Source organism: Polistes canadensis, unplaced genomic scaffold, assembly GCF_001313835.1.
Source record: "Polistes canadensis isolate GaletaPanama2010 unplaced genomic scaffold, ASM131383v1 scaffold_286, whole genome shotgun sequence".
In the NCBI taxonomy this organism is placed as follows: Eukaryota; Metazoa; Arthropoda; class Insecta; order Hymenoptera; family Vespidae; genus Polistes; species Polistes canadensis.
The window spans coordinates 82,913-104,581 of NW_014569833.1; the positions used below are offsets into that span (position 1 = coordinate 82,913).

The following is a 21,669-nucleotide window of genomic DNA, read 5'->3' on the forward strand; positions in this document are numbered from 1 at the left end:
AATAGGGAAAAATACTATCAACTTATGTCTGTGAGGTTAAATTACATATATAATAAAAAATGTTGTACGAAAAAGAGATGCACTACGAGGTCTACAGTACAACTGCACCACTTTTAGTTAAGGATAAAGTCCCTTTAAACACATTCGTAGGGCAAGATTCCAGTAGATGGCGTTTAACTGCATTTAAATCTATTGCATACGTTTTTATACCCATACTTTACCACGTGCGATGCAACAAGCTGGATAATGCAAGTAGCATTCCTGCAGTTGCATATAATAATCTCGAAAATATTTGATTTTCCATTTTGTTAAGAGACAGAATTAAACATTTTGTATTATTTAATTAGTGCATATTTACAAACTATATGTTTTTGTAATTTTCAAATAGATTATATTAGAAAAATAAAATGACAAATATCGCACCACCAAAGGTAAAAATCTAACCTAAAAATATTTTGTAAGAATCTAATTTTCTTTCATAATTATTTTGTTAATAATGTTATTTTATTACAGCCTCCCGGAGTACCATCTGTGCAAGAATTTAGTATAAGAGTACCCAAGTAAGTAATTTTTCATTTATTTATCATTAAATTCATATATATATATATATATATATATATATACTTGTATAAAACACAACTCTTATTATTTGTCAGAAACAATAAGAAGAAACATAATGTGATGCGTTTCAATGCAACACTAAATGTTGATTTTTCTAAATGGAAACAAGTCAAAATGGAACGTGAAAATAATATGAAAGAATATAAAGGGGTAGAAGAAGATATGCCAAAGTATGGAGCTGGATCAGAATTTGGACGAGATGCAAGAGAAGAGGCTAGAAGAAAAAAATTTGGTATTACGAGTAGGAAATATAAGCCAGAGGATCAGCCATGGATTTTAAAGTCAGGTGGAAAGACAGGAAAAAAATTCAAAGGTATACGAGAAGGTGGTATCAGCGAAAATGCTGCGTACTATGTATTTACCCATGCCTCTGATGGTGCCATTGAAGCGTTTCCATTACACGAGTGGTACAATTTTCAACCTATCCAAAGATATAAGGCACTTAGTGCAGAAGAAGCAGAACAGGAATTCAGTCGTAGAAACAAAGTAATGAATTATTTTTCATTAATGTTACGTAAAAGAATGAGGAATGATGAAGAAGGTGGAGACGAAGAAGAATTAATAGATGGTGGTAAAGGTAAGAAATCTGGTAAGAAGGATAAGGACTTGAAGATATCAGAAATGGATGAATGGATAGATTCCGATGAGGACGATTCATCGAGCGATGAACAAAGTAAGAAAGGTTCCGATGAAGAAGATAATAACAAGAAGAAGAAAAAAGGAAAATGTAAGCAATTTTAACATCAAACGAAAATTAGGAAGTATCTATGTCTTAACTCGAAACTATATATATTAATATTGTGTTTTATTTTCAGTGGAAATACAAAAGAAGAAGAAGAAAAAAAACGCATCAGACGATGAAGCATTTGAAGAGAGTGATGACGGTGACGAAGAAGGAAGAGAATGTGACTATATTTCAGATTCTTCTGATTCTGAATCCGAATTGGAACAACAGAAGGAGATCAAATCTGTAGCAGAAGAAGATGCTTTAAGAAAATTGCTTGCGTCTGATGACGATGAGGAAGATGAAGAACAGGCAGATAAAAAAGAAGGGGATGAAGATAAAGATGAAAATGAAGAAAATAAGGAAAAGGACGAAAAGGTATGATTATTTGCATACTTTATTATTTTTATTATTTGCATACTTTATATAATTATTCTATTTTATGAAATGTTTATTTGTTTGTTTATTTAGGATAAAGAAAAAGATCCTGTTGGTAAGAAAGATAAGAAGAAAAAGAAGAAACAGAGCAAAAAGAAGGATACCAAAAAGTCTGCACCTGGCAAATCTTCCTCTAGCGATTTGTCAAGCGATTCTGGATCAGAATCCGATACTTTAAAAGAGAAGAATATCAAAAAATCAAATAGTGCACACAGTTCAAGATCCGCAACTCCAACATCCGCATTAACCAACACAGTTGATTCATTTAAGAGAAAACAATCTGGTTCCCCTGATTTATCACAAGCTAAAAAATTAAAATTAGATAATTTTAATCTAGCACAAGTGACTTCTTATATACCTGGCGCCAGGTAAAATCTTTCATCTCCATAATAAATTTCTAACGTTCTATATAAATTGAATTTAAAACTGAGACAATAAACGATTATTTGTTATTTTTTTATTTTATTACAGTGAATCTGGTATTACCGAAGATGCAGTTAGAAGATATCTTATGCGTAAGCCAATGACTACAACAGAACTTTTGCAAAAATTCAAATCTAAAAAGACTGGTCTCACATCTGAACAACTTGTTAATATTATGACTCAAATATTGAAGAAGATCAATCCTACTAAACAAACTATTAAGAATAAGATGTATTTATCGATTAAATCGCAATCGAATTAATGACTAGAATAAATTATTGGATTATATTATATTTTTTAAGCGTATATATCGATTGATATTTTTAGCAAACAATGGTACTAGTTTTATATTAAATAGGTATATGTTATAATAATAGGAATATTGTTATATTAACAAATGCGCATATATTTATTTGTTACTTTGATGAATGCTATTATTTAAAAAAATAATAATAATAAAAGAAAACAATTTGATTATTAATTTTTTTTAAAACTATTTTTTTTGAGGCAAACGGATAATCAAGACACAACAGCGATTGAAGAACAACGTATTACGTTTTTTAATTTTATTATTATAAATTATATCTTATTTTTGTGTTTTTTTAATTTTCAAATGACTCTTGACCATAAAAATCAATAGAAAATTATAGATCGCGTGAAAGAAAATTTGTAAAAACTTTGGGTAGTGTTAAAACAAAATAAACTATTGTGTGTTTGAAGAATTTTATCGTAACGTAACGTTTTTTTAGTTGTACACGCAACTACAGACTTTCAAAAAAATTTATACAAAAAAGAATTTTCTTTTTAAAGATATTACAAAATATATATTAACACCGAATGAAACAGAAATATGTAGCTGCATTATTCCAAAATAGAAACAATTTTGTTGATATTATTATTGATTTGCATATCAATGATTTGTAATACTTAACTTATCAGTATTTAGTTGCTTACTGTAATGAACTCGATGACCTGTAGCGTATCAAAACATTGATATGATTCATGAAAAGCGAGCTAACGTCCTGTTAACTAAAAAATACAATTTTATTCAACGAAAACATTTCTCTTTAGTTAAATCAATCGTTCCTAATGCATGTCTTCAGTAGTGGATGATTGGTGTTGTGTATTTTAACGATAATATAGAACGTCTCATTATTTATACGGGATATTTTGTTAATTATAACAAATATATATATATATATATATATATATTATGTGGATGTTAGGACTTTTCAAATTAGACCAGAAATATTTCCTTTCGTCGAAATTAATAGGTTTATTAAAGCACAATATTATCCGTAATACCAATGTAAGATTTTGATTATTTTCTAGACAATTGTTTATTACATGCTGGTTGTATAAATTTATAAAAGAAATCATTTAATTGTAGACTCTAAAAGGAAGAGTTATAGCAATAAGACGAGAAGATCAATCAGTATGGGAAAGACGAGCACCATTGGCACCATCGAACGTACGGCGATTAGTCCGAGTAGGTGTAAAAGTGATAGTCCAACCTAGCAATAGAAGAGCATATCCAGTGCAAAGTTATCAGGCAGCAGGTGCCTTAGTACAAGAAGATATCAGTTCTGCATCCGTCATTTTTGGCGTCAAACAAGTACCGGTTGATCATTTGATACCTAATAAAACGTATTGCTTCTTTTCACATACAATAAAAGCTCAAGAAAACAATATGCCATTGTTGGATGCAATTTTGGAAAAAAATATACGCTTATTGGATTACGAAAAATTAACTGATCACAACGGACAAAGGGTGGTAGCATTTGGTAAATACGCTGGGGTTGCTGGTATGGTCAACATATTGCATGGATTAGGACTTAGACTACTTGCGTTAGGTCACCATACGCCATTTATGGTACTATTATTTAAAAGTATTATTGTATTTCTGTAATTTACTCTTTAAATCGCACTTTTAATATTCTCCGTATTCAGCATATTGGACCAGCACACAACTACAGAGATTCAGCAATGGCAAGACAATCTATAAGAGATGCCGGATATGAAATTGCATTGGGTGCAATGCCGAAATCAATCGGACCTTTGACTTTTGTTTTTACTGGTAGTGGCAATGTCAGTCAAGGTGGCCAAGAAGTATTTCAAGAACTTCCTTATGAATTTGTACCACCGGAAATGCTTAGAAAAGTGGCAGAACATGGAGGTAATTATTAACAGTTATTATGTAACAATTCTAATTAATTTAGATAGATGATATGTACATAGACCTATATTTATTCAGATACCACGAAAATATATGCCTGTGAAGTGAGACGAAGGCATCATTTAGAAAGAAAAGAAGGTGGTGGTTTCGATCCGGAAGAATATGTAAAACATCCCGAAAGATATATATCTACATTTAGTAAAAAGATAGCACCTTATACTTCGGTTATAATAAATGGTATTTATTGGGCAGTTGATTCGCCAAAATTATTGACTATACCAGATGCTAAATATTTGTTAAGACCTGCTAATACACCTTGGCTACCGATCAGTGTTGGTGCACCAGCTTTGCCTCATCGAATGTTAGCGATTTGTGACATATCGGCTGATCCCGGTGGCAGTATAGAGTAAGCAAATAATAATTATCAGTATATTATATAAAAAACAAACAAAAAAAAAAAAGAAAAGAAATAGAAAAATAATGACATATTTTTTTCACTTCGTTATCAATGTTTACAGATTCATGAACGAGTGTACAACGATAGATACACCGTTTTGTCTTTACGATGCTGATCGTAATAAAGATACGAAGTCGTTCAAAGGTCCAGGAGTTTTAGTATGTTCGATCGACAATATGCCAACGCAACTTCCCAAAGAATCAACGGACTTTTTCGGTAATCTCTTATATCCATATGCATTAGAAGTCATCATGTCGGATGCTAAGAAACCATTAGAGGAACATAATTTCAGTCCAGTCGTCAATGACGCTATTATCGCTTCGAATGGAAAATTAACACCGAATTTTGAGTATATTCAAGAACTCCGACTATTGAATAATCGAAGTAAACATAAAGCCGATAACGGAGATAAACAGAATAAAACGGTACTTTTTGTTTCCTTTCATTTTACAAAATAACTTGTTTTTTTCCATTGTGAAATAGATTGAATTTATTTTGTTTTAGGTTGTGATATTAGGTGCTGGACATGTTTCAGCACCAGTCGTTGAATATCTCCACAGGGATAGCAGTATTAAACTGGTGGTAGTATCCCAATTGAAAGATGAAGTTGATGTACTGGCTAATCGATTTCCTGGCGTTGAACCCATATTTTTAAACGTGCTTGAAAGACCAGACACTTTGGAAGATGTTATTGGATCGGCAGACGTTGTTGTATCATTATTACCCTATTCTTTGCATCATGTTATTGCTAAGGCTTGCATTGAGACTAGAACGCACTTGGTCACGGCTAGTTATTTGAATGACAATGTTAAATGTCTTCACGACGAGTACATTTTGTTTTTTATTTATTGACATTTGTAAGAATTTTCTTCTTTTTAATTAATGATTAAATTAAATATATATATATAATTGTTTGTTTAGGGCCGTTGCAGCAGGAGTTACTATTTTAAACGAAATAGGTCTGGATCCTGGTATAGATCATTTGTTAGCATTGGAATGTTTCGATGATGTACGACAAGCTGGTGGAAAGATAGAATCATTTGTTTCATGGTGCGGAGGTTTACCTGCACCTGAATGCTCTTGTAACCCTCTACGATACAAGTTTAGTTGGTCACCAAAAGGTGCTTTGTTAAACACTTTGGCACCAGCCAAGTATCATCGAGATGGTCAGGTATTGAACGAGTAACTTGTAGTAGACAATTATCAATGACAAGGATCTTTAAGTAACCGTGATAATAATATTCATTTGCAGGAAGTAGAAATATCAGGTGGTGGTGATCTAATGTCAGCTGTACAACCTCTAGACTTTCTTCCTGGATTTGCATTAGAAGGATTCCCTAATCGAGATAGTACTATATATCGAGAACTATATGGAATTCATAATGCTAGCACCGTATTACGTGGAACCTTAAGATTCAAGGGATTTTCTGATACCATACAGGCATTGCAATATCTTGGACTTATCGATCCGAATCCTCATCCAATTCTTCATCCAAATGGGCCAGATATTACATGGGTAATATTATATGATCTACGCAAAATACATTTTTATCAAAAGAAACAAAAGTATTTAATTGCGATACATCTTTGAAATTAATTTCAGAGAGTATTGATATGTAATTTACTTGGGCTGGCAAACGACAAGATATTTTTTGAGAATCTCAAACGAAAAATAGCCGAACGAGTCAATTCGGAGGAACGCGTACAAGCTATCGAAGATTTAGGATTATTAGAAGAAAATTTAGTTTTCAAATTGAATACACCATTGGATACATTAACTCATTATCTTTCGAAGAAACTCTTTTACGAGAAGAATGAACGTGATCTCGTTATACTCAGACACGATATTGGTATATTGTGGCCTGACAATAAAAGAGAAGCTAAAGGAATTAATTTGGTATTGTATGGGGATGCAACAACAGGACATTCTGCTATGGCTCGTACGGTTGGATATCCTGCTGCCATTGCTGTTAAAATGATTCTAGATGGTACGCGACGATTAATCTCTCTATTTATTTATTTATTTATTTATTATCTTTATATGGAATTATATATGATTTCAGGTGAGATTCAACAAAGAGGTATGGTATTACCATTCACGCCGGATATTTATCGACCCATACTTCAGCGTCTTAGAGCAGAAGGTGTCGAATCTTTTGAAACTTCCAAATGGTGGTAAAATATTTTTAGCAAATTTATTTCAATCAAATATTAAACCAAAATTTATTTCTAATTTGAAAAAGGGTAAAAAAGAAATATTTGTTGTTTGTGTGATATATGACAAATATGAAATATTCAAGATATAATTCGAGTCATTTTATATAACGCCAAAGTATCTTTGATTTATTCACTTGGAGGAGCATTGTTAATCATTGACAAAAAGTGGAATTATTCCTGTTTTGTTTACAAACGAATTGCTCTTTATCTCTCTGGCAGCTAAAAATCTTACAATTAATGACTTAGCAATTCTTCTTTCTCTTACAACATTACATATATCTCATATCGGAGATTACGGATTATAAATACATTTAATTCGACAGTGTTAATATGTTTGTGTGTGTGTCTATGTATGTATGTGTGTGTGCTTTTATCTATCTAACCAACGAACATTTCTATTGAACCCTATAGTCAAACTTTGTACGCGTAACGACAATGTGTGTGTGATTTATCAGACAATGATATTTTTCTAATGTAATACAATGTTATGTTATGCATTTCATTATTCGATAATTTATTGTTAGATACTATAACAAACGCGGATGATGAAATATCGGACAAAGTAGAACGCCGAAACAGTAAAAAAGAAAAGAACAATTTCTTTCTAACAAATGCAACGCAACAGTGTTTTTTTTTTCTTATCTACAAAGTATTTTTTTCACAACTCTCTTTCTACCTCTTTTCTCATTCATTATAATCTTTTAACATTCTCGTTTAGTTATATTTTAAACATTTTACATAAAATTGGCAGTATGAGATGGTGAATATGCATTTTAGAGATACGCTCTGCATAAACAATTATTAAAAATGAGATTACAGTATCTTATCAGTGATAATAAATCATACGTATGATTTAACTATTTTTATTAATTATATTTTTTTTCTTTTTCCTTTTGTTTTATTTTTTTTTTACCATAAAAACGTATCCCACATTTATCTCTTTCCCTCTCTCTCTCTCCCTCTTTTTCAACAATTATTGATAGTGTTATGAATATATTAACGCATTATGTAACAATCAACTATTTCGAATGGCAAATAGCAAATGTCTTTCTAAGATTGTTACTACCAGTATTAAAATTGTGAACTAACATTATTTTATACTTATATTTATTTAATTAACTATTCATTAATTTATCCCTACGAGAGACCTAAAACAATCGTTACGTACAACCCAACGATATTAAAAGCATTTATAAACTATTACATAACTATTAAAAACTTTCTTCCTAGAAGAAAGATTAAATAGGATTGACTTATGTATAGTTAGAAAAAGCTTTTCCTATTAACGATTGTATTTCATGAGCTTTTCTTTTTTCTTTTTTATTATTCTCGTCACGCATATATGTTGTTTTATATTTTCTTCCCTTATGAAAAGAGATTATCACTTTTATTTACTTGTATCAGTATTTTTTTTAAATATTTTCAATCAATACTTTTTTGTTAAATAAATAATTAATACAGATATTAATATTTAAATAGATGATCAGTATTTATCTGTCAAGATCACGTATTGATATTTTATAAATACTAGCCAACCATTAAAATAACTAACAATTTTTATATTTTAATCGGTATAATATTGATCAATTTTATTATCTATTGATATTTTATCATAAACAATAATTATTTATTGAAAATACTTCATCAAAAATGTTTAAAATACTGACCCAGTAAATAGCAGCTTACATGATCTCGCACGATCATGTGAGCGAGGTACACTAAAGTATTATTATTAAGTTTTTTTTTTAAATATAATTAGTAATATATAATCCATAATCGTAACGCGGCTAATTAATTATATATATATATATATAAGTACAGTTATTATAATAAATATTTTTTAAAGCCTTGATTAATTTTGTTAACGGACAAATGTTTAATCTAAATTTCATCCTAAGTTTAGAGATTAGAATGCGAATCGAATAAGTTTCCTTTTTGTCGATTGTTATTGATCGTTATTATATAAACTACAACATATCTTCTTTTTTTTTCTTGTACTAATTAATTTATAATTTTTTTTTTTACTTTTTTTATTTTTCATTACTCATGCTAAAAACATGGCTAAACGTATACTAACTTTTTTCTAATCATTTTTAAATACACAGATATCTATCGTTGACAGTTGTTACATGAATAACACGTATGAAAAAATGGAACATTTAAATAAATAATTATTTGATCAAGCTATGTTTTCAATTAAGGAACGTGATAGACTCCTTACAACGATAGTGTGACATGGGTATATGAATATGTATGTCATTTTAGATCATTTCGATACGACTGTGTGCGTGTGCGTGTGCGTATTATTAATTAATTATATATTTGCATAACTTCTTTACGTATGCGTTTTATTTATTTCATTATTTATTTATCCTCGATATTTGGGGTTCCTCGCTTGTGCTTTTTTTTCTTTTCTTTTATTTGTTTATTTAATTTTTTTTCTTTTTTTTTTCGTTTAACCATAAAAGAACACAGTCGATGGAACTTTCGTATGATTTTATTTTAACTTTAATTTTTGGTTTACTTAAGTGTTTTTCCGAGAATATGAGATTTGCAAATAATAATAAGAAACATTATAAAAAATATATCTGCAGTGACCGTAGAAGGCACCGCATCAACAACAAGAACCATATTTCTTTAGCCATAGATCATTCGCATACATATGCCGTATTTTTATATTTATTAATATTATTTATTAATATTATTATTTGTGTTAGAGCTTCTTTTTTTCTTAACTTCCAATATTATAAGTAAAATTCGACAATTAATATTTGGGAATAATAATGAGAGAGAGTTATATCACATTTAATAATTGAATTCTTGTCTTATTTTTTTTTCTCATCCTTAGTCCATTGACTTATTATAATGCAGTTTTTTTATTTTTTTTTAATTCATTATTCGTTCTTATGGTTAGTATCGTAAGAAGCATGTCGATCATTATTTTTTGTTCTTTTCTTATCTATACCGAAACAAAATTATTGCATTTTTCAATCAGTTCCTTCAAAATGACACAACAATATATAAACGTATAATAACAATAATTAACATTTTTATTTGATAACATTTTGTAGTTTAATTCCTTTAGATTTGTATTTTACGTTATATTACTTTTTTCTTTTTTTTTTTTTTTTTTTATATATCCCTGATTAGTATGTATCAGAAGCATATATACTATATATATAAGCCGGTAATTATTTAAGTGTGTTTGAAATTATGCATTTTTTTTTTTTTTTAAATCCATATTTATAATAAACTTAAAAACGATGTCGCGGATCGGTTTTCAAAAGTATAATAAAACTATGGCCCGGAATTATTTTCAATTATTTTGATTTCAGAATTATTTCGAGTCTTTGTTTATTTTCTTTGCGTATTAATATTTGTACTTTTGGAAGAGTACATATTTCGTTATTAATTTCTTTTTTTTGGTATTTCAGCATCCGTATTAATATTTTATGTAATTATTTTTCTTTTTTATTGTTAGTAGAGATGGAATTATTAAAGTTCTTCTTTTTAAATACTTGATCGAGAGACACGAATAGGTGGTGTATTGACGAGATTAATAGTATAATGTTATTTTTCAAATAAATATATAAATACATATATTTATATATATATATGTATCCCGTTATGAATGTAAGCTCGATACGCTGGCATAAATGTGCTACTTTCGATGCTGTCATGTTTTATTTTTCTCGTTGTCATAGTAATGCACGTTAGTATATAATTTAGCATCGCACGTTTTATCTTGATCCCCGTTAAGACACTACGGCAATAAACGCTTAGAGATCGATCGGAGTTTAAATAAAACGTTACGCCATTGATTTTAGTAACATGAATTATTTCTTTCTTTCTTTCTTTCTGTTGCAATTCTTTTTTTTCTTCTTTCAAATAGGTGCTTATTTTGCCAATAAATTATAAATATATAAACTATGTACGGATTTTAATGTAAACGATGATGGTGATGAGAAAAAGGCATCATTGTGATGACAACTGTCTTATGTACGTATAAATACGACATATGTTTTTTTCATTTTTCAATGAATCATGCACACACACATATACAAACAAATTAAAGTTTTGAGAAAAATTGTAAGTAAATCATATTTCTCTTAACAAAAATTCTACTTTACAACTTATACGTATATATATATCGGAAATGAATGAAATAATATAATTATTATATATATATATATAAATGGAATTTATGATTCGGCTTATTCTTGTGTAAACACATTTCTTTTATATACACAATTTTAATAATTGTTATTTTTATAAATTGCAATATTGTATTATTGGACAGTCTTAGCGAATGAATGATTTTTAAATAGACACGCGAGAATTAAATACATTTGTGAAATAATTAGATCAAAGAATTTTCTAATCTCAAAGCATACGAAATCACATTTTCTTTTTCTTTGAAATATTATTCTTTCAAACTAATTCTTTTTTCAGTCGAAAGTAAATTAATTTTTATAAATCTAATCAAGACATATTATTTCACAAATGTATATTATAAAATTATGATCAGTGGCAGTACTAGCGATACAAAATTTCGATCAGAACCCGTAGGATGTGTATGTATATGTATCTGTGTGTTTATTACGTTGAAAATAATGCAATTAATAATACACTAATTGAAATCGTATGCTACGTGTTTTATGAAAAACTGCAGACAAAATTTGAGTATACTTATGACTCGATGACGATTACTAATTTAATTCTATGATAAACTTTAACGCGTTATTGTTGCTTTCTATTTTTATGCATTACATCCTAATTACAATAACTTGGTGTTTAGTTGGCATTGATTTTTTTTTGATAATCAATGCTCTTCTTTAATCAATTTGACAATTTTATTTATTTATAATTTTTCCTGCCCTCTCACTCTGTGCGATTTTATTTATTTTTTTTTTTTTTATTTATTTTTTATATTATCATTATAATTATATATTATTAGCACAAGCTTGAAAATATTCATTTTGGACTTTACTAAATAGGTACATTAATTTATTTCTTTATTTTTCTTTGTTCAATCTGTTCCGAAGAAAAAATGAACACGCTCCATATCTTTCTTTCTCTTATTTTTCTTTCTTTTTTTCCTTTTAACTTTTTATTTTAGTTTAGATAAGGATATGTGCAGTCGTAATATAATCACATAGATATCTAATCCGATAAATTTAATAATCTTAAAATCGAATTTTATCTACGATCACATTTATAGAAAAAATAAAAAGAACAAAAATATCTAAACTAACATATTTTACATTGTAATATTATACAATGTACTTTTAACGAATTCATTTATTTATCTATTTATTTATCTTCACTAAAAATTTTAAAATACAAACAGCCGGTGGTTATTATAAATGAAACGTATTTAAAAAAAATAAGAATAAAAATAAAAGAAACGTCTCTATTGCTTTATTTATTATCGAAAAGCATTCGTTGCGTCAGAGGGTACCGGAAGAGGGTTGCATCAGAGAGTTCCGGAAGAGAGTTTTATTTTCTACGAGTTTTATGATTTTTATTAATTTATGGATTTTAAAAAGTAAATACCATGACCTCTACTGAAATGTTATTTTTAATATTATTATTATTATTATTATATTATATTATATTATATATTTACTTCTTTTTTCTAAGATCGATATTTGGAAGATTTTTGATATAATATTCTAATAATCTAATTCTCATTAGTGTAGTGTACCACATACACCGATACTGTCTCAAGATTGTTTCTTTTGAATTGTTACGTTCCTAAAGGAATATTTATTATAATATTTCTTTATTTTTCAGATTTAAAAGTGCTGTGTGAATTTTTAGTTTGTCTCCCTATCCTTTTTTTCTTTCTTTCCTTCTTGTTTATATATTTATAATATAATACTTAAGAGATTCTTACATATGAGATTCTCATGAGATTGGAACATGAATTGCTTTGATGGCGATTTGGCACCTTTTTTCTTTCATTAAATTTGTATTTTTTATTATTATTATTATTATTATTATTATTATTATTATTATTATTACGGTTCTTTTCATAGGAATATTTTTAATAAATTATTCAACAATGTTTGTTTCTTTCTCTCACTCATCAGTTTTCCCCTCAGTTTTTCTGCGTTACGTTGACAATATCATCGATCAGTTTTTCTGAATGAAACGCTTGTTAATAAATAACTAACAGAACGGTTATTCCTTACGAATCTATTTATCTATTTTTCAAAGTTTCTTTTTTTTCTATTTAATATATCCTAGGATTTTCTTCTAGAAGAGAGCGATGAATTTAAATTCGATTAATTGAAATCGAATCTTTCCACACTCGTGCGATCTTACTTGCTTACTTCGTTCAAGCTACTTCTAATTTTTGAAAGTTGTCTCTTACTCCCTTTTTTATTTTGTTGTTGTTCTTCTTTTAATAAATAACGCTTCGTCAAACGTATATTTTATTACATTTCATTGCACTGGAGGCAGTTGCAGTTTTTGTTATCGTCTGGAAAAGATAGAACGAAAAAAAAGATAGATTTTAGAAGCGATTGATTAATCGATTAAAATACAAAGCAAAAACATCCAGGATTACTATTTGAAATAAAATAAAGATTCTTTTAATATTTAATGAAAATTTTGGAATGATTCGTCTCCTAATTGTATAATTATTTGTAGATTTTCGTACCTTTAACAAAAAAGAGGAGCTTCAGGTTGATTCCACCAATGAGCTGCCAAAAGTAAATAAAGTTCTTGATCCTGTACAGTATATCCTGGTGGTGGTTGCGAGGGTAAAGGCGGAGGTATCGGTGGTAACAAGGAATAGGAAGGCGGTGGCGGCGACGGCGACAAAGATTGTGAAAGTGTAGGCGGTGTAGGTGGTGAAGGAGGCGGTGTTGCTGGTGCCGTTTGTGCCAGACGTGCTATTGCATTTCTTCCAGATACATCGTCCTCCGACTTTTCCTCTTCTGCCGGAGATCAAAGCGCACTGTCGAATATTGCTAATGATTTTGTGATCACGTCATCCTATAAACGTAACGAACCAAAATAATTTTCCAAGTTAATTGAACGTAGCATGATATTCCAATCAGATACTTTTATCTTGCCCATTTATATTTCGTCATACCTTAAGACAACTCTCGATGAATTCCTCGATAGTGATAACACCATCTTGATTAAGATCTAATTTCTTAAAGACCCTATCCAGTTGTTCCCTAGCTTTTCTGTCCTCTTCCGCATGATGTCTTCTACCCATGAGTTCGTGCACTGCCGTAACCATTTCTCCTAATTCGCTTCTCGTGATGCAACCATCCCCATTTATGTCATACAATTTGAAGGTCCATCTTAATTTTTCATAAATGCTACCACGCAAAAGGGTCGACAGGGTTACCAAAAGATCCTACAACATATTATTAACACTTAATCGTTAGATATGCGTGAATATTAAATTAAAGGACACTTGTTAATCTGTTTGAATTACCCTGAAGCTGATGGCTCCGTTACAGTTAACGTCGAAAGCCTTGAATACGTAGTGAGCGTAGAGGCTGGAGTCTGCAATTCGCATGAGGGGTCGCCATTAACTAATTTACGCAAAAATCGTATCTCATATATAATTGGAACTCACTGCCATGTGGGAAGAATTTTGCGTATATATCCTTGAAGGAGTCCTCGTGAACCAAGCCTTCCGGGCATTCCTGAAAGTAAACGAAAATATAAACAACATTAAAAAAAGAAACTTTTGCGTGTGCTCGTGTTTGTTTGCCGGGTCTACTTAATTTATTCGTCTCTAGGCCTCTTCTAACACCCCTATTATCATTATTTACGTTCTCAATCTGTTTTACCTTCTTTCTCATTCTTCAAAATTATCGCTCAAGAATTAAGCGACCCGTACACCTTTCTCGTTAGGCTAATTGGCGACGAGGTCTCTCACTTAAACGAGTTTTCCTCCTTCCTCATTACGATTGGCACACTGCTACGAATTTCATATATACGTATATAGTAAGTACATATAATGTAAGTACTCCTGAAGTTTCGCTACTTCATTTTTTTTCAGATTTTTTATTTTTTGCCTCGCCGAGATTTTGTAATTAAATATTACAACAAAACACACGCATATACACACACATCAAATTTTTGATTAACGATAACGAAATAAATCATTTTGTTTAGGTGAGAACCATATTTGAAGAACACTCGAAAAATGAGAATTCCGCATACGATTAGTGAGAATATTTTCAAAGCCTACAAGTAATTAATCTAATTTCAAATACAATTTTTCATAAATTTGTTTACACTTATATATAATTGTTATCTCATTTTATACAGATGTTCGACGGAAAGCACTTTATTGCCATACGAACAAAAAAGAAATATTCGTTCGGAAGATTTCAAATGGGACGAGGGCATTGTACCAGAATTGAAGATACTTGCTCTTAATGTTATCGTATCGACATGGAAAAGTAGACCTATACTCGAAGAATTACCGAGTTGTATGGATAAAATTCTTCTTATAGAAACTTTGCCAACTAATCTTCCCTTTGAGTTAACTATTACAAAAATTCCTTACGAATATTATTGGGAACGTGCTGCTAAAGATAGGTTAATCAGTTTTTTTCTGTATTTTACATTTGAAAACATATCAGAGCAGCGCCACTCTTGCTGTGCCCTTTGTTATATTACGTGTACAAATAAGTTTCCGCCGTTTTTTTATTAAAAATTAAGTATTTATTCTAGAAGAATGGTAATTTTAAGGTTATTTAAAATACTGTCCATCACTTGCAATGACTTTTTCCCATCTCTCAGGCAACATTCGGATCCCACGTCGGAAGAACTCCTTGTCTTTTGAGGCTATCCACGAATCAACCCAATTTTTGGTATCTTCATATGATTTGAACCGCTGCTCCGACAGAGCATGTGCCATGGACCGAAATAGGTGATAATCGGACGGTGCAATGTCTGGTGAATACGGCAGGTGGGGTAACACTTCCCAATCAAGCGTTTCCAAATACTTTTTCACGGGAGCCGCTACATGTGGACGATCATTGTCATGCAGGAGAATAATTTTTTCGTGTCTAGAATAGTATTGAGGGCGTTTTTCCTTCAGAGCTCGGCTCAATCTCATTAATTGTGTTCGATAGAGGGCTCCGGTGATTGTTTCGCTCGGATTAAGCAACTCATAATACACTACACCCAACTGATCCCACCAAATACACAGCATGAGTTTTTTTCCGTGAATATTCGGTTTTGCTGTTGATGTTGACGCATGGCTTGGTAATCCTCATGATTTTCTTCTTTTTGGATTATCATAATGTATCCATTTCTCGTCACCAGTGATGATACGATGTAAAAAACCCTTTTTTTTATGTCTAGCAAGCAGTATTTCACTTAAGCATAATCGGCGTTCAATATCTCTCGGCTTTAATTCGTACGGAACCCAATTTCCTTGTTTATTAATCATTCCTAATGATTTTAAACGATGTGAGAATGCTTGCTGAGTGACTTCTAATGTTACAGCAAGTTCTTTTTGTGTTTGAGATGAATCTTCCTCCAATATTTCCTCCAATTCTGCATCCTCGTAAATTTTTGGCCTTCCACTGCGATCTTTGTCATCTACGTCGAAATCACCGTTTTTAAACTTTTGAAACCACTCACGACACGTTCTCTCACTCAAAGCAGTCTCACCATATGCTTCTACGAGCAATCGATGCGCCTCAGCAGCAGATTTCTTTATATTAAAGAAGTAAACTAATATTTCCCGCAAATGACGCTTGTTTGGCTCAAATTTGGACATTTTCAACTAAAAAAAATTATATTTTACCAATATRAAATCAATAATATTAATAGATTATGTTGTTCTTAAACGTCCAAACTAATTTTTAAGCAGGATATCATCTGCGAAAGTTAACGGAAACTCCGCGCCGCGTTATCTACATTAAAACGGCGGAAACTTATTCGTACACCTAATAGTTTTAAAGAAGTTGAAAGTTACTAAATAAATAAGAAAAATATCTAATTCATTTGTTCCACTTATATAAGATTGGACAATAAATTGTGAATTGTTTCTCGATTAGATGGTCATATAATAGTCCAAAAGATCATGGTAAATCATGGAGAAGACTATACTGCGAACGTCACTTGGCCGAATATCTGGAAAATTTCGAAGCAAGTTACTTCGAATCGCAAAAAGATGATTGTATAAAACTCGTTAAACTTGCGAGCGAGCACGTGCGTATCTTGAAATTGCGTGCTCTAAAACCTACCAAGTGAGTGCAACACACAAAGGTGCCAACGAATAATATATATCTTTTTGACTGAATGCGTCTTCTCTCTCTCTCTTTCTCATACACACATACATATATATATATATATACACAATATTTCTAAAGATTATTAATAGATACTCGTTCTCGGGCTCTTGGCTAAAATCGTCTCTACGTTTGCACTTGAAGCTAAGTCGAACTTATGTATGCGAAGTATTTCAAATCATTCGTAGTGTTTAGAAAAGAACAAAATTCAAATTTATCAATATTAAACCGAAGTATCAAAAATTATTATAATTGAATTAATAAATGAAATTGTTATTTTCAGAAAAGCATCGACAACATTATCGATCGGTGGTCCAGATTCGAACAACGATGATTATGTAGTTGAACATATTCCCATGTCGATAATCTTACCACAATTACCGTACTTAACTGAAATGTCCTTGAACATAGGTATGATTTATATGAACGACGGTTTCGAATGGAAAGATTTTCAGTAAGTATTATAATAAGATTCACCCTCTAAAATAACATTTAATATATTGGACAATCTTTGTTTCTTCTTCTTTTTAAAAAATCACTTTAGTACTAATTTGTGTCTCAAGAAATTCATTGAAATATATTTTCTTTTATAAGGTTTTCAGTACAAGATTGTTCGAATCTTGGTGAAGGGTTGAAAGCTTGCCGTGATCTACGAAAATTCAGTTTGACGAGAAGTAATTTAGATCGTGTCAGGGTTGCTGCTCTTCTTCAGAAACTTATTGGAAATAAAAATGTTAATGTCAAACGATTATACAATTAAAAAGGAATGAAATTCTGTAGGTGCATCTGAGAACTTGATATTCGACATAAAACAAGGATGTTATTAAAAAGAATTGTTAATATTTTCAAAAATACTAATCAGTATTTACGATGAGATATCAATATGTAATCCTAGCTCAAGCGTATCCCTATTACAAATATTGAACACCTATTTAAAATTGTTCACACATCTTTTTGCATAAACCTTTTAAGTTTATACAATTTCATTTGCAGAAAATAACAAATATGTGATTTGATAAAAAGAAGAAGTATTGAAATCGATATCTCAGAAATTGAATTTGATTTCATATGAAATTCTTTCATGTACTTACAGAATCGAAAGGCACAATTTGTTTGAAAATGATGTTCGTTTATTTGATCTTTGTTCTTAAAATAGCTGAAAGAATTGGATTTCTCTCATTGCAAGTTATCCGATTCGGGTGCACAAGCGGTAGCTGAATTTTTATCATTACACGGACAACTGCAAGTTCTTCATTTAGCCAATAATAATATCGGTGCGGAAGGTGTATCCGGTATAGTTTACGCGTTATTAAGAAAAAATGGTACGATATCTTTGAGGCATCTTGATTTAAGATTGAATCCTTTGGGCGATGCTGGGGGTTCTCACATTTGTGCACGTAAGTAAATAATAAATATATAAGTAAAAGAAAATTTATCGAGAGAAGATGAAAAACGATTAAAGAGAACCACTGATCTTGTTAAAAAGAGCACAATGACATTTGTATTTGTTAACGGACAAATTCGCAAGAGTCTTTATTTAAAAATCTGACACTTGCAAAATATTGTAGACATTGCACATGGGTATATGACATAATAAAAATGATGTTTATTCGTTTGAAGTGCTGTTGAGAAACAACCACGTAGAGATTCTAAATGTCAGCAGTTGCGAATTGAGCTCAGACATCGGAGAAGCAATAGCCGAGATACTCGAATCTACGGATATAAATGTCACTTCGTTGGAGATTGATCTGTCAAACAACAATTTTGGTCCAATAGGTGAATCTGAGATTTTCTATTAGGACGTCAAACTTGAAGTTTTTATGCATACAGTTTAGATACATGTTAATTGTGTCATCTAAATATATATAAAATGATATTATTGGTTGGGTCACGATTACGTATTGATATTTTATCATAAATACCGAATATTTAACATACATTATATTTCTTTGACTTTATTTCATTTCTATTTTATTAACATTTCCACATTTTTATTTGTACATATTTGCATCTATCTATTATATATTTATTATTTCTTTACAGTTGGCAAAATGTTTGACAAAGTTATTCAAACGAATAGGAACATTTTAAAATTCGATGCACGAATGTGCAATTTTACGAAGGAATCCGAATACTCGATATGGCAAAGTATACTTAGGTGAGCCATCATTCGTATATACATATCTAGATCATTTTCAATTAATTTGAATTTTCAAGTACTCTCACGATTCGATCGACATCAAATCACTCGTTTAAGCGAGATAATGAATTCTTCAAAGTGCATTTTGCTAATGTAAGATTATATTATTATAATATAATGACACGAAGTTTGAATATAAATTGAAAAGAAAAGAGAGAGGTATTGGAAATGTTGCTAAAATTGTAAATAACACGTTGTTAGTTAGTTGAGACACAAGGAAATAGAAGTTGAACTTTTTTTCGTAGTGCTCGTCATCGACGAAGCTCAACGTCGTTGCAATATTCATGAATATCGATCCTCTCTTTCTATCTCCGTTGAATTCGTTGGCATCGGAACGCGTGGATCTAATCGAGCACGAGCTAGGGAATCAACCAAACGAAAATAGAACTAAATTTACACGAACGAGTAGTACAAGGAAAACAATTTATTTTCCTGTTAAAAAAAAAAAGTAGAACAAACAAAAAGAAATAAGATTGATCGATCGGATCTAAATGCGTTATAAATTAATCCAATGTCCCCCTCCCCCCGCCACCCCCCCAACTATTCGGCAATTTTACAACTCAACAATTCTGCGTTGTTTTATTCAAAAAGTTCTTACCTCGCGATAGATTGTTGGCTAAAAGCCAAACTTTAATACGATCGTGGAGAAAATAAGAATTTATTATCTTTGGAATTTTGTTCATCGGGCTCGACAAAAGAAAGTCAAAGACCTATTTTTGTTTCATTTTTTTTTTTTTTTATTACAATCGACGAGCAAAAAAAACAAGCCCAAAAAAAGATGTACAAAATGTATATAATAGATGCAAAAGATTTTAACCTAAATATCTTGTTTTCTCAGAAACAAGAGAGGAAAAGGTAGAAGAGCATCGTCAAGGATTTCACGAAGAAGTACCCTACGCTCGTTATCACCTTCCAAGTACTCGAAAGAAGAGAAAGGAAAAGAAAAAGGCATCGTTTTAGCCGAAGGTAACGATCGATCAGATTTTAACTTAACTTTTTACTTATTAATTATATTCTATATTTCAGACGAGACTCCAACAACCATAAAAACGATACTCGATTCTCGAATCTACGGTGAACGTTTCTTCAAATGAAATTAATCAAATGGTGACTAACATAAGTGTAAAACTTAATAATATGCTAATAAATGTTCACAAATGTTAATATACATTTGAAACTTCTTCTTATTAGCCAAATGTTTAAATACAAAAGTGGGGAACGAGTTTGCGTATGCGTACAAAGATGAGATCATTCGAAAAGCCAGCAAAAACGGGGAACATCGCAGGAAAGTCGATGGAAATTAGAGCATTCGAGCGTGTATGGAGTTCAAGGGGATAATACATATGCATTTATATATATATATATATATATATAAATGTTAGGCTAAGTGCCCTCGAACGAACTTGCACGCGATCACGTCAAATTAAATTCCACTATCGAAGAATACCAAATTGCGCGATACGATAAATCCGTAAAGTTTGCTGATCAAGATGACCTTTTCTTTCCTGATTTTGATCGACATTGGACAATTAATGACAATGATTTAACGATAAACTGCAAACACTTCGATATATACACATTTTTGTTTTTTTAAACATTCGATATAATACGTACTATCAAAAAATTCATTCATAAAAATCAGTTAGTGATTTTGAATAATATATATCGATATTTATGAATGATCGACTCGTTGACCTAGCCCTTCGTGAAAAAGATACACGTCAGAATATGAAACTCGTAACTAATCTTTTTTTTTTACAAATTCATCTAAATTTATACATATGTATATATATATATATGGGTCATTCCATGTCAAATCGACAAATTTTTTACCTGACCCCCTTTGATTTCGCTGAAAATTTTCTATCTTTTTCTACCCCCCGAAAGTTATTTTTCWGAATTTTTTCAAATTTTTTTTCCCGACTCAAAAAAAGTTATGAATTTTTGAAAAAACCGCTCTTTTATTTTTAAATTGTCAGAACTTTTTCAAAAATTGACCGTTCGGGAACTTTTTCTTTTCAAAATTTTTGTTTTTAAATGTAGTTTTCGAAAAAAAATATGAATAAATTTTCAGAATCCCAGATATATGAAATATTTTAGTTTTTTTGAAAAACCCGTAATTTTCTCAAA

At 30.5% G+C, this 21,669-nt stretch overlaps 4 protein-coding genes across 6 annotated transcripts in view; 3 read left to right on the top strand and 1 right to left on the bottom strand.

Moving 5' to 3' along the window:
- Positions 1-201: 201 nt before the first annotated feature.
- On the top strand, positions 202-2,579 carry LOC106791123 (general transcription factor IIF subunit 1). The gene is made up of 6 exons (XM_014756528.1): positions 202-431; positions 514-560; positions 657-1,348; positions 1,437-1,723; positions 1,817-2,151; positions 2,255-2,579. The coding sequence occupies exons 1-6, from the start codon at positions 408-410 to the stop codon at positions 2,466-2,468; spliced, it is 1,599 nt and encodes a 532-aa protein (XP_014612014.1). The 5' UTR covers positions 202-407; the 3' UTR covers positions 2,469-2,579.
- A 796-nt stretch (positions 2,580-3,375) lies between these two features.
- Positions 3,376-8,328, top strand: LOC106791120 (alpha-aminoadipic semialdehyde synthase, mitochondrial). The gene is made up of 10 exons (XM_014756523.1): positions 3,376-3,515; positions 3,597-4,079; positions 4,157-4,382; positions 4,461-4,788; positions 4,901-5,264; positions 5,344-5,666; positions 5,761-6,010; positions 6,092-6,355; positions 6,443-6,827; positions 6,903-8,328. The coding sequence occupies exons 1-10, from the start codon at positions 3,420-3,422 to the stop codon at positions 7,016-7,018; spliced, it is 2,835 nt and encodes a 944-aa protein (XP_014612009.1). The 5' UTR covers positions 3,376-3,419; the 3' UTR covers positions 7,019-8,328.
- Positions 8,329-13,297: 4,969 nt separating this feature from the next.
- Positions 13,298-21,669, bottom strand: part of LOC106791129 (Kv channel-interacting protein 1) — a 13,814-nt gene continuing 5,442 nt past the window's right edge. For all 3 annotated transcript variants that reach the window (XM_014756536.1, XM_014756534.1, XM_014756535.1), the window contains exons 3-7: positions 14,660-14,729; positions 14,516-14,586; positions 14,162-14,434; positions 13,724-14,061; positions 13,298-13,543 (exon numbers count right to left, since the gene is read on the bottom strand). In XM_014756536.1, coding sequence (XP_014612022.1) covers positions 14,014-14,061; positions 14,162-14,434; positions 14,516-14,586; positions 14,660-14,729 — 462 coding nt within the window. In that variant the 3' untranslated portion in view covers positions 13,298-13,543; positions 13,724-14,013. The remainder of the gene's footprint in view (positions 13,544-13,723; positions 14,062-14,161; positions 14,435-14,515; positions 14,587-14,659; positions 14,730-21,669) is intronic.
- LOC106791128 (T-complex-associated testis-expressed protein 1-like) lies at positions 17,411-20,701 on the top strand. The gene is made up of 8 exons (XM_014756533.1): positions 17,411-17,498; positions 17,623-17,793; positions 17,934-18,072; positions 18,496-18,736; positions 18,960-19,115; positions 19,383-19,497; positions 20,378-20,505; positions 20,566-20,701. The coding sequence occupies exons 2-8, from the start codon at positions 17,696-17,698 to the stop codon at positions 20,631-20,633; spliced, it is 945 nt and encodes a 314-aa protein (XP_014612019.1). The 5' UTR covers positions 17,411-17,498; positions 17,623-17,695; the 3' UTR covers positions 20,634-20,701.